General features: G+C 44.8%; 1 protein-coding gene across 2 annotated transcripts in view; it reads left to right on the plus strand.

Moving 5' to 3' along the window:
- The window catches only part of nrp2a (neuropilin 2a), a 61,817-nt gene extending 54,643 nt beyond the window's left edge, over nucleotides 1-7,174 (plus strand). Inside the window, exons 17-18 of one of the 2 annotated variants that reach the window (XM_031738428.2) lie at nucleotides 4,000-4,050; nucleotides 4,606-7,174. In XM_031738428.2, coding sequence (XP_031594288.1) covers nucleotides 4,000-4,050; nucleotides 4,606-4,910 — 356 coding nt within the window. In that variant the 3' untranslated portion in view covers nucleotides 4,911-7,174. The other variant, XM_031738430.2, reaches the window with a different exon arrangement.
- Nucleotides 7,175-15,490: the final 8,316 nt, after the last annotated feature.

Below are 15,490 nucleotides of genomic sequence, written 5' to 3' on the forward strand. Positions count from 1 at the left end.
CTTCTTTTTTTTAAGTTTTTCCACTCTGTCTTCGAGGGTTTGTTTTAGTAGACTTGGATAGAGGAGTAGAGGCCTCTTGGAAGCCGGTTAGCTGGTTCTTACCAAAAATTTGAGAATTGGGTGGGGGAGGGGGAACTCAATCCAGGAGCAGCAGAAGAGTAGAGGATCTGTGGAGATGGTCTCCGAGGAGACAGCTCTTTGGCTTGAGAAGGAGAGGACTGGCCAGGATGCTGATGCATGACTGAAATCACACACACAAAAAAAAGGAAAATGAAAAACCAAGAACAGAGAACAGGATAAATTATGTACTCAAAACAAAATCTGACAACTCGAGCCAGCTAAATAACAAATCCCGGTCCAATATGAGCTCAGAGAGTGAGAGAGAGAGAGCGCGAGCTCTGGAACGCTGGATTCCCGTGTGATGTTCCCGCTGATCCTTGCATGGTTCTGAGATGATATGAAGGAGCTGTTTGTGACTTCCTGTGCCAGTGTGAAACAGGAAGAGGAAGCTCCTTAAGTCAATGTGTGTGAGTGCTTTTATGACTAATTATTTTGGCTTTCGTTTCACACCAAGAAATCTCACTGGAGCTTTGTTTAAAAAAATAAATAAATAAATAAATAAAAGAAATAAATCGCTTGCATTGCACTTGATTGGTTCCAACTATTGGAGCGATTTCAAACCAAATCTCTTGACGATCTTGGTGTGAAAACTTGTCCTCCAACTGCAACCCAAGCTACGTGACAGAGATGGATGCATTTCTTTCTTTCTTTTCTGGCCTTGGAGATTTCTTTCTTTCTTTATTTTTGCAACTGGCATGCTTGTGCATGCTCACACGAGGTGCACGCCTGCTGCTCGAACAGTGACGACCACTAGGGATAGAATCAGACGAATTCAGTGTTAAAAAGTGAAAAACAAGTGCCACTCCTCTCTTTTCCCGCTGGCCAATTATTCTGTATCTCTCCACCAGGGGGAGGCGTTCCTGTGCCTCCCTTGCCCATCCACTGGTATTACATTATGGCTGCCGGGGGCGCCCTCCTTCTCCTGGCAGCGGCCATCTTGGTCAGAGCCCTCTGTTGCTGTCGACAACACCTGGCCACCAAGAAGAGCCAGCTGTCTGTGGCCTATCACAGCTCTTCGCAGTGCTTCCAGTACTCTAACTGGTCCTCCAGTATGGCCACCCCAGGGGTGGAGCCGGTCCTGACGGTGAGGTTGGACAGCCGGGACCGACACCGTACCCTCTGCTAAAAGCGAAGCGCTTATAAGCTGCACTGTATTCGTCAGAGGACGACGCCGACCTGCGATGTCGATGGCAGTGAGAGTCGTGGCGCAGCAAGATCGACGAACCCTCACTTGCTTTAGTTTACAGCCCCCAGCGGTGATGATGACGACAAAGACATTGTCCTAAATTGCTGAGTGATATTTTTTTTTTTTTTTTGGCAAAGGAAACACTGTGGTCTCTCTCTCACACACACACACACGCTCTCTAATGGATGTAGCTTCGGTTGCTGTTTTTCCTTCCCTGTTCCATTAAGGAGTTTTGCTGTTGACATTTCACACTATGCTGCTCCTGATGAGAGGACTGAAGTCTGAGTAAGTTATTTGTCTGAACAGCTTGATTCGGACCATTGAGTACCGTCTGGCTCCTCATAACCCCAACGGTCCTTCTGGAATGACCCCAGCGTGGACATACACACAGGCATGTGAGGGGGAAGAGGACGGGGAGGGGATTCTGAGCTGGTTCTGCTGCAAGGAGCCAGCCAGAGCTGCCAAACCACGAGGCAAAAACAAGACCCCAGAGACACGAGGAACCCTGCAGTGCTGAGAGAGGCAGAGACGTGGGGGAGGGAGGGGGGAGAAAACTGCTAGCTGTGGAAATGATCTGGCAAGGCCCAGAAAATGAAGCTCTTGGTATCTCTGTAATAACACAACCACAGGATAGTTGCAATATGAGTTGTGCCAATAGCGAGGGTGTTTGTAAGAGAGCAGAAACGGGATGTGTGGAAGAGGGGGGGGGGGTCCATTGTCCTTTTCAACAAAGCATGTGCACATTTACAAAAAAAAAACTCACAAAAATACAAAACAAAGGAATGCAAATCCATCATACTTAAAAAGTCCTGCTTCGCAAACGGAGATAACCAGCTCCGTTTGATTGAACGTCTCATCTTTCTCTCGATAAAGGCATCAGTCAGTGATGGATGCGGCCGTCTTCAGTGTTTCAGTGTTTCGTCTTGATTCTCTTGTGTAATAAAGCACGTTGTTCCACTCCCATTCATGCTTCATACCACCCACTCCAGTTGTTCTCCGTGTCTTTGAGCCGCCCAGATGAAAGCCGTGCCTGAGCCGAGCCTTGTCGTGTTTTCCAGTGTGAATATGTGCTTGTTGTTTTTAGGGTTGTAAATAGACACATCTGTCTGCCATCGCCGCTTCGGTCCTTGATTTACGCTCCTACAAATCCCACAATGCCACCGGACCAGCTGGAAGCCATAAGCGAAGTGGTTTTGCCGTATGTGTTCATCCTTGAGAGGAATCCAAGATATTATAAAAACCAGAGCAGAGAGTTTCAGCCATTCAGGGTTGGGCTTTTTTTTTCCTTCTTCTTTTCCTTTTTAGTGCCATAAGATGCCATTATTGGCCGGTGACATAAAATAAGACACAGCTAATGCACTCCTCGCTAATATTTAACACATATGGGATCTAAAAGCCCATTTTTATCGTGTAATTGTCACCGAGATCGACACACTGGCGGCAATTTCTCTCTCATCAGTTGGTACAGAGGTGATGAGATTTGACACGAGCTCAATTTAACACCCTGGATTGAATGAAATTGAGGTCTTCACTCTGTAGCTTAACGGGGCGTGCTTTCCCTGGTTTGTCACTGCTGCAAAAATCCATCACCTACAAGCCCGCAGCTCAGCAGAAATGCACCTCAATTTGTTGTCACAATTTAGAAGCTCCACTTTTTTTTTTGGCACACTGTGCCCATGTGCTTTTAAATCAACTTGGGGGGAGGAGGGACCGGACACCCTACTCGAGCCATCTCAACACCATTATGCTTCCAAGCCTCTAATAGTCATAATTAGTTAATGGACAGATAACATTTATTAGGGCTGCGGTAAGCACTTTTCCCTCCCATCCACCGCACCTCGATCGCCCAATCCCCTGCCAACTACCAGTTGCCCTGGAAACAGTATTAATAATGCCGGTGGCCATCAGAGACCACCAGATCTAGACGTGTGCCTTGCCAAGCAGCTACTCCCACTCCTGACTGCTTGCCAAAAGCAAGAGAGCCCAAACACACACTCACACGCGCGGACACAAATGTGCACAAAGTTAAAAGAAAACCCATCTAAAGTTTAAGTACTCTCAGGCTATTGGGCTCGAACAGTGCTGGGAGGGAGGGCTTGCCACAATTCAGACACTCACATCCACGTCAATGTTCAGTTCACACCACCTGGCAGATCTGTTACTTTCACACAAAGCACGAGCAACTGCTGACATTTTGTCTCCATTATTTTTCTTTTCTTTGATGATCTAATGCACCGGTCGAACAGTAATGATGATTTCAGCAGCGATAATGACGGGAATTGTTAATGGTTTGATGACATGTTTGCATTGTTATTCACACTGAATGAGCAGTCTTACACCATCGATATACCATGTGATGACTGTGTGTTTGACAGGAATGTATCTGAATGATCTTTATTATTAATAAAGTCATATTTTTCTATTTATAAGTGTGTGTATGAGTATGAGTGTGTAATATCAAAACTAGCAGCAAATATGAAGCAGTTAACGGTATGCAAAGGGTTGCTGTTATTTCTGGTGATTGTGTAAAAAGACACTGAACTCGAGTTAGACACTTGGCGAGCATTTAAAGGAAACCTTGTGGAGGCAAACGCCGAGCCATGTTTTCATTTATTTGTTGTAATTATAGCTAGAATTATGCATAAATCGGATTGGTGTTTAAAGTCAGTGTGTCCTGTGCTTCTGTCTGATAGTTAAGAGACCCGGCGGTGATGGACGAATTTACGGTGGCCCGCTAGGTGGAGGTAAGACATGGAGCTCACACCAGAACCTTCTAATTTTCATCTTTTTGTCATTTCTATAAAGTACTTTTATAAATTATAAAGAACATTTCTGTAAGGTATCTCCCTTGTGGCAGATGGCTATACCTGGTTCTGCTGGAGGTTTCTTCCTGTTAAAAGGGAGTTTTTCCTTCCCACTGTTGCCAAGTGCTTGCTCATAGGGGGTCATCCAATTCTAGAGGTTTTCTCTGTCTTCTACTCACAACAATTCATGACTTTAGAGATGTTTGATACAATCTTTTCTCTTTAGTAAGTCAAAAACATCACATAAGATGAGGTAGGGTCAGGAAGTCAAGTTTACCTGCACTCCTGACAGATCACCTGATCTCATTAATAGCAGTTTGCCTGTAATTGTAAAATCTCGTGTTAAAATTGATTTTTCCAAGCCACTTTGCAACCCACCTCCCCATGTCATGTATATCATCATTAACTGTAGCAATCTCTACAATAATTCAATAACAATAACAGGTTTATACAATCACTCCTTGCCTGTCATACTAACCTCCCGTTTTGTCACAGGTTTACAGTTCCCAGAGAGGAACACGCCGTCACCGTCATCCGAGCCTCCAGTCACGCGTGTCTCAGAAAAGGACAACTCGTGGCTGTACACCCTTGACCCCATACTGGTCACAATCATCGTCATGAGCTCTCTGGGCGTCCTGCTTGGAGCGGTGTGCGCCGGCCTCCTGCTGTACTGCACCTGCTCCTACAGCGGCCTGTCATCCCGCTCCTCCACCACCCTGGAGAACTACAACTTCGAACTCTACGACGGCCTCAAGCACAAGGTCAAACTCAACCAACAGCGCTGCTGCACCGAGGCGTGAGAAAGAAAAGGCGATTCGAAAAGGAAAAGGAAGATGGAAAGAAAGAGAGGGATGACAGTCATGCTGTGAAAACCTCCTGCTATCTTCTTCATTTTGCTTCAGTTCACTTTATTCCTCAGCAGCGCAGATCCCAGGACACACAGGCAACGAGAAAGCCACTTTCGAGCTCAAACGAGAACTCGTTTTCCTGTTTCGGAAAGCATTGCACAGTCCAGTATTGGTAGTTTTATGGAAAATGAACCACTGAGTAAAAGACTGATGGACTGTTCCGTTCTGGGCCTAAAAAGTAAATATCTACACATATCAAGAACAGATTCTTGGTCCACCAACAGAGAAACGTTTATAGATGCATCATAGATTTGTATGAGGTCTAGTTTTGAAAGTGGATACTGTAAACTACACAAACAGAGAGGCAGACACATCGTGTTGGAAAGGTGGTAGGTTAGGAACGTGCTTAGAAAGCGTCTTTTTTTCTTTTGTTTTTTGGATCACGTGTGAACACAGTGGCCTAGAAGTTAGCTCCTTGGTGTGGACCGTTGGCTCCTTTGTTCAGTTGTAAACTCTGCTACCTATCAGCCTCAGTCATCCTCTTAGTTCCTGACAGTCTGTGGTCTGTTTAGTCACCGATGCCCCTCGAGTTTGTCTCACTGCTCGATCACTTTCTGTTTTAATGTTCTAGTTCTGGCCTGTTACCCAGTCTGTGACAGCAGATATGTTTTGTTTTGTTTTGTTTTAAGAAGCAAAGGAAGTGTGTGTGTGTGTGTGTGTGTGTGTGTGTGTGTGTGTGTGTGTGTGTGTGTGTGTGTGTGTGTGTGTGTGTGTGTGTGTGTGTGTGTGTGTGTGTGTGTGTGTGTGTGTGTGTGTACGTGTGTGTGTGTTTGTGTGTGTTGGGAGGGGGGCTTTTTAACACATTATTTTACTGGCAGAGACGTTCTTGTTAGATTTAGTTGTCGGAGACTGTTGTTGCCGGTTCCTGTCAAAGAGAAGGTCACGTTTACATTGCGGTTAATGGTAAAAGGTCAAGGAGCTTTGGTTGGTGCAACCTATGGATTGCTGGTAAGAGTTTGAAGCACTGTAGAAAGAGAAAGAAAGAGAGGCTATAAGAAACTATGACTGACAGAGCACTAAAAAAAAATCCCCTGCCTCTCCCTCGTAGGGGCGATGTTCTCTCTTTCACGAGTACAAAACAAAACAAAAAAGTAAATGGGATCAAAAACAAATGCAGTCAGACACAGCTCTTCTCAATCGACTGACTGACTGTGTGCCCGGACACACAACAACGCCTTAAAAGCAAACTGTTGGTGGAAATGTTGAAAAAAGGAACGTTGAGGAGAAATCGAGACCAGAGAGGAGGATCTCTCTGGCTCTCTTTTACACGTGGACCTCAAAAGCCATGATTTAAAGGACCTATCCCCTCTTTTTTCCCGCCACCCACCTCCCCCACCGACACACACAACACCAGAACCCCCGTCCCACCTCAACTTACTGGCTAGTTGTGGCCTATTTTGTGATTTATTTTTTTGTGCGTGTGTTAATTTTTACTGTTGCAGCAAGGCGAGCGTGTTTTTTTTAAACAGTTTAAAAAAAGGTCTTGTCGCACATGCTTGGATTGGACTTGTAAGCCATGAGAAGAAGGGAGTGAAAGGCCTTTAAAATTCCCCGTCCACGGACACAAACATCCACGCACTTCCCTTGTATATACGGATGTATATACAGAACACAAATACGCGTCTTTCCTCTCTGAAAAACTTTGGACATGCGCGCGCACACCGAGAGTATGGCAGAATCTAGAAATTAAAGGGAACGATGGCTTCTCACACTCTCGCACTCAGCATCACATCCCATCCACCCTTACTACGCTCGCTGTCTCTTTCTCTCTCTCCTCTGAGGCCCACATCTCTGGACCCCCACTGACTCTTTTCAAAGTGCCTTGGAGCCTCGGGGATCCAGCTTGCCTTTGGAGCCAGTATCGGATACAGTAAGTTGAGACTGCCAGCGACAGTCACAGCGCCCCCTTCTACCCGGGAGGACCAAACGAAACAAACACAGAAGGACAGGACCCCCCCCCACACACACACACACAAACACACACACACACACACACACACCGCTAACCCTTCGCACTGCTAGGACTGCTGTTGTTGTTGTTTTAAAGGGGTCTTTGTACAGAAATGCTCTTTTTATGATTGTTATTATAATTATTGTTATGATTATTTAATAAAGGATTTATACCATAACGAATAAACCGATGATGATTTCTTTAACTCTGACGCGTTTTTACATTTTTTTGTCGAATTCTTGGCACGAGCGCCGGAAAGCTCGTGGCCACAACTGGATGCTTCCTGTCCAATTACTTCCTGCAAACTCCCTCTCAGACTTGGAGCCAAAACTTTCACTTTTAATTGCAAAAGCAGTACACACAAGGAGCAACACACACAAACTTATGTTCTTGCTCTCTATTTCTGCCACACACAAACACACACACATAATACTGTGTTGTCAGCCTGCTACACTTGGCCTCTAATCTCCCCATGATGTCCCATTAGTCTGGACCTCTGGTGGCCCTCATTTAGGAGCTCCAACATCAAAGCTTTGAAGTGCCCGGCGTCTCAGCCACACACACACGCACACACACACAGACTCATACAGTACACATGCAATTACTTTGTTTCTCTTTTATACAGCTTGCTGAGGCTCCCACACACGGTTCCATTTATCTACATAAGCTTTCTTCACCTAAATGCAAGCCCTGTTAGCAAACGCAGCCCAGAGTTTCCGATCCAGAAGGAGATATGTTGGACTTATCTAGGCCTCGTGGGTGCGTGTCGTAAGGCAGCCAAAGTTGTCCAAATTTTATACAGGGGGCGGGGCAAACTTGGATAAATGAAAGTGCTGATCCTGAAATGTGTTTTTCCCTCGTCCAAGCTCATTGCAGTCGCACCTTATTAATTACAGCCGTGCTTAATACAAGCTGGAGTTTTAAAAGAAATGGAGCCTGCAGCATGGGTAGGACATTATGAGCCGTGCTAAGCATAACGAAAGGTGTTGTTGCTGCACGGTGGCAATGGCAGCGGCTGTTAGGATGCTCCGGTCCGTGACATAGCGGGCCAATTACCATCTCTGAAGGAAAAAAAAACAACGAAAAAAAAACCTCACAGACAATCCCCAGTCCGCTGGAGGAGTGCGATGCCATCTGCTCGCAGGTTTGATTGATCCCGGCAGAACAGTCACGACCACATCACACGAATGAATGCCGACAGGAAATTACCAAAGGAGCCAGATTGTCATTGTTCCGTGCTGCCTCTTGTTTTCACTACCAAATTATTCGTCATTTTTTCCCCCCTCTGAGTGTGTGTGTGTTACCCAAATGTTGTTCTTTTTTCTTTCTAAGTTTTTATCAGCCTGTAACGGCACACTGCAGGAGCCCTTTCCTTTAGCCGCCAGATCAGAGAGTTTGGTTGCCTCTGAAGCCCAAGCGGTCTTCAAAGGGAAAACGCTCTGGCGCCCTGTAAGTCGATAGGCCAGATTGAGAGAAGGGAGCCCATTTGAGGGTCGCGCTACAGGAAGTGACTCGAACACACAGCTAATTAATCTGGGGGATTATGCAAGGAGGGTGGAAGAGAGAAGGCAGAGTATTAGTCATCACAGTTGGGGAGGAAACTTTCTTTGGTCTTCTAACTTAATTATTGTTCTCTTTACGTTGCCTGATGGAAGACTCTCATGATGGCCTAACTTTACGAGGCCTGTTTAAATCAGCTTTTTGGGGTCTTACATGCAGTTAATCCTATTAAACAGCTTTCGATTTACTCATCCAGGATATTAAGAGAACAGAATGTACCTTCCCAAAAGTGATTCACACATCAAAAAACACAAAACTCCTTCAGTGAGTGTCTGAAGAAGAACACCTGGAGACTAAACAGCATATCTCCTTCAACTGCATCCAAAGAGCTGTCACAAACTCCAGCAGCAATTCACAGACACAGACGCACAAACGTACACGAATCAAAAATCGACAACCTGCTTACATGTTTAGCTGTTTTTTATGCACTCGAACCACCACCACATGCTTAAATCCCAGTGGTCTTTCTGGGAGGGGGGCCCAGATAAATCTTCTCAAGCCTGCCAAGCAATTCAAAGCACCTATATGGGTCATTGCGGGGAGGGTGGATGAAGGCTTGACCGAGTTGGGGTGGGGGGGGTTCGATGGCAGTGTGCCTGCCAGTGATGCCAAACCCAGTGACAACAAATGCCAAAGTCTTGTACAAACAGCAGGCAGACCATCATTTTCCTTCCTCTGTGACATTATCATCTGCCCGCCTCCAGAGGATGCGGCTTCCGAAAACTAATACATGGAGGAAATGATTGGGGTGGAAAAGACTCTTTTCAGAGGTCCAAACTAGGCCAGCAGTCCTATCATTGTGAGGCAGAAAGGAGGAAATTAACTTGATAAAAAAAAGACATCGAGTGTCATTTGAGGCAATTTTGAGGCCTCTTGACAAGGGAACGCATCACTGATGGTCTGGTTTTAGGTTTTGTTTTCGCTTGGATGTTCCTCCCACTAGACTAAAGCTAATGCCTCGAGCCGCCTTTGCTCAGCAGTAACATTTTGGTTCAGATTTGATTTCCCAGAAGTATCACAGCTCTGCTATATCCCCCATCATCAAATCTGAGCCATTCACACTGTATCGCGCTATTAAGACACTCAGGCATTTCCACATAACTGAACTTTTGTTGTGGACTCTCAACATGACCAGCGGTCCTGTGTGGCAGGCCACCTGTTCTCTCCACTTGAGGCTGGTGTGTTTACAGTCACAGTTGCCCTATATAGCCCGGGAAACTTGTTATCGGGCATGGTGGGAGGCCTCTCGCAGTCAGCCCTAACCATCTGTCTGGAGTGTTGTTGGTTAAGCTTGATTGAAGGTGTTGCACTTCAAGTGCTTGACATCAGATGCCAGTGGGATTATTCCCTGAGGAGAAATGTTGTTCACTGTTTTAACCACTGTTTTGTTTGATCAAATGCTTAAAACAAGCAGAAACTTTCAGGGCTGAAAAATAAGACTCGCAAATGGCCACATGAGGGTGACTCCAAAGGCAAGTTGATGCCACATGGACTCGTGTGATTGTGATTGAGATGACTGTTCCTGTGATTTGGTGCTATATAAATAAATTTTAATTAAATTGGACTGAATTTAAATGTGGTCACTTCTATGTGCAAAATAACAAGTTGGCACCAGCTGTAAAGGTGGAGGCTAAAAAATGAAGAGTTCAGAAACACCTCCATCTCTTATATACAGTGTATGGAAGAAAGCAGATGCATGGCCCAGTTTGTTAAATGAAATCAGTGGAACTTTGAGTCTGTAGACCTATTGTCTGGCTCAAATAGTGGATTTAAATGAGTAAGTTCACTTTGCCCAAGGAGATCTTTGATATGATTGATATTATGTTGAATTAGATAAAAGTTCTATTTTTGTATTGGGGTCAGCCTTACTATCAATCCAGACCCCAGAGGTCTGGCAAATTTTCTATCAATTACAGCAACCAATAACTTATTTTAGTTGGTTGGTCCAACCAAAATGACGTCCTTAAAATTGAATTTTGAATAGAAGAGTGATCACTGTGTTGATGCTCTAAAACTGCAGGATGATGATGATGGTTTAAGTTTTAACGTAGCTCTTAAAACAATTCAAGTAAGTTCTGTGAAACCTTAATCGCTGTGAACTCTTGAACCCGAGAAGGAAAAAAACAGCTAAAATGTATCTGTCAGTCACAAAATAAGTAAAGGAAAGCAGTTAGCGGAGCAATCATCCCTGACAGGCTGTCAGGATTTGAGTGTTTTTTTTTCTTCCTTTGGATAAAACATCTTAAAGCGTCTGTAATAATCTGTTCGATGCTGGCACCGTAGACAGTTTCTTCACTCTGTATCTGTCAAATGATTTCAACAAAGCTGAGCAGTTAAGACTGTAATTATTTGAACAAGCGTGTCAATAATAGAATGGAAAAAAACAAAGTTGTATTTCATGAGAAGTGGTAATCAATTAACAGTGACAAAAGCATGACGCTTTAAAGAATGCAGCTGGAGCAGATTTCAGGGGAAAAAAGGCAAATAAACAGCTGTGCTCATCACGATTCGCGCTCACTGTCATTAAAAGGGAAAAAAAGAAGAAAGAAAATAAGAAAATAAAGAAAGCGTCAGAGTGTCTGAGCCTGTTGAGTGTGTTTGGTGCGGGGTGCTTGTATCCCAGTTTAGGCTTTCTAGAGTAATTGAAATAGCCTTCTCATAACTTTCCCTTCAAATCAGGGCTTTTTCATTACATATTCCATTGAGGCAACAATCAAATTCAATTGCACTTTGAGACCAATCTGTTCCAAAATAATTGACGATTTTACCCGTCGAAAAAACAACCGCCCAAATCTCCCGGCTCTGCACATAAATCTCCTCATCTGAATCAAATTAGCTCCACAAGTAACGTGTGTTTACCAAGCAGCTTTGTCGGGAACACCCACCACACTTCTCCTTTGATGACGATGGTGTGATGTGGGCAGAAATGCAGTAAATAAAAAGGTAAAATGTAAAAGCATCAAAGTTTTGTTTCTGTAAATGCTTCCATTTGGTATTTGCGATAAAATATTTGAAATATTTAAAACTTCCATATTTACTATAAATCTCCCAGGGGCCACATCCTACTAATATATCCATATATATATAATATGATCACCTCTCAGCCCCTCATATTTTGCTGCGTTGTTTAAAATAATCATTAGCAAATGTAATCATAACCATAACAACGTGTCATTATTGTTATCACTGTTTATAGTATCACAGTGTGCTGCATGTGGTTTGTCCAAATGGTGCTTCCATACACCAGCAGAAGCTCATGCTTGACTGCTGGGGGCGGGTCTAATATTTGTCAAATGCCTTACTGCGTGTTTCATATGTTTAACAAAAAGAAGCATACAGCCACTTTATTAGGTACGCCTTGCTGGTCGTGGTTGGAGCTTTTTTCCCATCAGAACCGAAATTATTTGTTGCATAGATTCAACAAGGAGGAAACTTTCCTCAGAGATTGGTCCATATTTACATGACAGCATCACACAGTTGCTGCAGATTTCTCGGCTGAATATCCATCCTGTGAATTTCCCGTTCCACCACATCCCTAAGGTGCTCTGTTAGTTTGAGAACTGCTGACTGTGGACATGTCATGTTCAGGAAACCAGTTCGTGGCGATTTTAGGTTTTTGATATGGGGTGTTATTCTGTTGAAGCAGCCATCAGAAGGTGGGTGCACTGTGGTCATAAAGGGATGAACATGGTCAGCAACAATGTGGTAAGCTGCCACATTTAAACAATGCTCAGTTGGTACTAAGAGGGCCAATGTGTGCCAAGAATGTATCCTCCACCCCATTACATCACCAGCAGCAGTCTGAACCATTGATACAAAGCAGGGTACATGCATTCATGTTGTTTACAACAAATTCAGGTCCTACTATCAGAATGTTGCACAGAAATCAAGACTAGCACCAGTTTCCTGTTCTTAGCTGACAGGAGCGGCACCCGCTGTGGTCTTCTGTTGCTGTTGCCCATCTGCTTAAAGATTTGATGCACTGCGCATTTTCCGCATACCTTGGTTGTAACAGGTGGTTATTTGAGCTACTGTTACCTTCCAATCAGTTTGAAGCAGTCTGACCATTGACATCAACTCTGCCCTCTAACATCAACACAGCAGTTTCGCCCAGAGAACCTCCGCTCACTGGCTATTTTCTCGTTTTCAGATGGTAAACTCCGGAGATAGTTGTGTGTTAAAATCCTAGCAGATCAGCAGTTTATTTTTCCTGAATTTAGGCTCATTCAAGATTCCATATTAGTGTAAAATCTTAACTTCAGTCAAACCAGCCACAAAAAGCAGAAAAAAAAAACAACCCGAAGTTTAATATCTTCATTATGTTTTATTTGTCAGATGTTTGCACGAATGCCTTTCCACATTCAGTCCCCCTTCAGTGATAACTCCATGGCCACAGTCATGCTTTAAATAATACACTTGGACATATGATAGTTACATTTCTCTCAACGGAGAGAAAAAAGCAACAAAAACACTGACCTTACAACAACTATCCCCATCCTTCATCTTATCTATCCAAAACACTGATTTCCATTATGGCATGAAATTGCAGCTGTCACTCAGCAACTGTTGTTTTCCTTTTTATACTCACTTCTTTACGATTTCATCATAGGCAGTGTAAGCTGTGAGGAAAAGCGATGTGGCAGGGAAAGATTATGTGCCAGCGAGGCCGGTGTCGATGTGAAGCCTCGAGAGGCAGAGCTCTCACTGTTTGGTTAATGTGGGATGGAGCTCTGTGCTCTGTGTATGCCCTCAATCCTCTGAGTGGGCTGCTGTTGATGGTATGGGTTATATTTTATGCCTTGTAGGAGGTGAGGAAAAAAGTGTGTGTTGTTGTGTGCGTGTGTTTGTGCATATGTGTGTGTGTAGGACTGTAATGTGGTGACATCCGTCTCTCTGTGATAGTTCTGTACCATAGCGCTCTGAAAAACTGCACCCGGGAGGAGAGCAGATTTACAGCCTCATTCAACTCTGCTGAGCTCCAGTTAAACATCATTCACACCACCAAGCTTAGCTATCCCCCTCTCTCTTTCTCTTTCTCCTATCTCCCCTCACAAACACCCTCCCTCATAACAGCACGCGCGTTGCACGGGCTCTCCCTGAATGATGCCACGGAGGCAGATCCACGGGAGAGATTTAGCTTGCTGCATTCCTCTCTGCATTGTTTTTCACCTGAATTATTACATCACGGAGCGAATCTCAAATTTGCACCGGCTTCAAACCGCCACGCTCCCACACAAGCTTTCGTGCTCGCAAATATTCGTGCGGTGACTTAGAGAGGGAAGAGAAAAAGCAGAAAAAACAGTTTACAGAAATGGAACAATTGTTCTGCATGTAACCAAATAAAAGAGGGAGGAAAGAGGCCGGCTCGATTCGCTTATCACTCCCCCTCAAAGTGCAGTTTGGAGCCCTTTGAGACATAACCAACCATCAGGCCACTGGGAGTATCAAGTCAAGTAAACACATTGTAGTAGAATAAGCAAGCTACACAAAAAAAGGCCTTCCTCCCATGACCAAGGCCACACACAGAGACCCGGCGCTGCAGTGTTCATATATACAGAGGAAAGAACAACAAACGGGCAGGCAAATCCAAGCGCTGCAGAAATCAAATCAATATCCCCGCTTTACTTTTGATACAGTTTGGACTTGGCGTCATCATGGGATTATTTGTAACAGTAATAACCCCTTAGAGGATGGGGACTGGGGAGCATGCGCCACCTGCCGCCAATCCTAACCCACCTGGGGATGGGATAACAACAAGAGTAGTTGGATGAGTGGGTGGGCGTGCACAACTCCACCTGCACGCATTGTGTTTATTTTATGTTCTTTCGGTTTTTTTGCATGTACAGACCTGCTTGTTGGAGCTGTGGGCGCGCACACGCACAGGTTTTAGTCCCCCAGGTGTCCTCCCACCCAGGCCGAGGCCTGTCTCCCGCACCTTCGGTTGTTATGGAAACAAGAGGGGGCGGGGGGGCTGTGCGGGAACAGAATTTGCATGGGTGTTGCATGTTAGCCCCAGAGAGCGTGGTATGCTAAGCAGCACAAGTTCAGCAGGTCAAACTACAGTATCTCTCTCTCTCGCAGCACCTTGCCAAGAAGGAGAAGCGCCTCTGCACTTGTGTGCTTCTGTATTGAGTGGATCACCTCCAACAGAAGCGAAAATACAAAAGGTTTTGCAAATTATGCGCATATAAATTTAGCTCTGAGCTGCTTTCACAGCCATTTATGTCCAAAATATATATATTTTTTAACTTGGTATTTTCAAGTGGGAGACAAAGTTTTGCACCATCTTGTCTCCTGCTGAGTCTTGAATGGTGAGACTGTCAAAAATGAATCTGTTGAGAGACCCCGCTACTCATGAATATTAAATTATATGTTCTGTGTGTAAATGTATGGTATAAGCATGTGTGCAGGTCTCTTTCCGCGTTATTATAACTATGTGTGGTGCTAGACAAAGCAGCCTCTGACACCAAATACGTGCCACCACGTAGCTGAGAGCAACAGTTCTTCATGAGCGAGAAGATGCTTCAAGTATTCCCACGACCTCCAGCTGAATAAATAACCTGCCCCCGATCAACACCAGTGAGAGTCTTTGTCTCCAGATGCTCTGGATCCCGGCTCGCATCTATCCACCAGGCCCAGCACTCCCCACCCTCATCCACTCCTATAACCACACTACAACAGCCTAGAGGAGTGCAGCACTACCTGCATACAGTCAGCACATGCAGATACTGTACACACACACACACACACACACACACACACACACACACACACACACAAAGCTGTGATGGATGGCCTTCGCCTCACGGTAATGCACCAAAGCTTTATCCAACACCCTCCTGCCCAGAGGAACGAGATGCTCTTTTAAAACTGACATTCTCCTCCCTGGCAGCGTCCCCAGCAAACCATGTGGAAGTCAATCTGACCGCAGAGCTACTCGTGCAGGAAGGTGGTTCCCCTC

This window comes from Oreochromis aureus, linkage group 23 (assembly GCF_013358895.1).
Source record: "Oreochromis aureus strain Israel breed Guangdong linkage group 23, ZZ_aureus, whole genome shotgun sequence".
Lineage (NCBI taxonomy): Eukaryota > Metazoa > Chordata > Actinopteri > Cichliformes > Cichlidae > Oreochromis > Oreochromis aureus.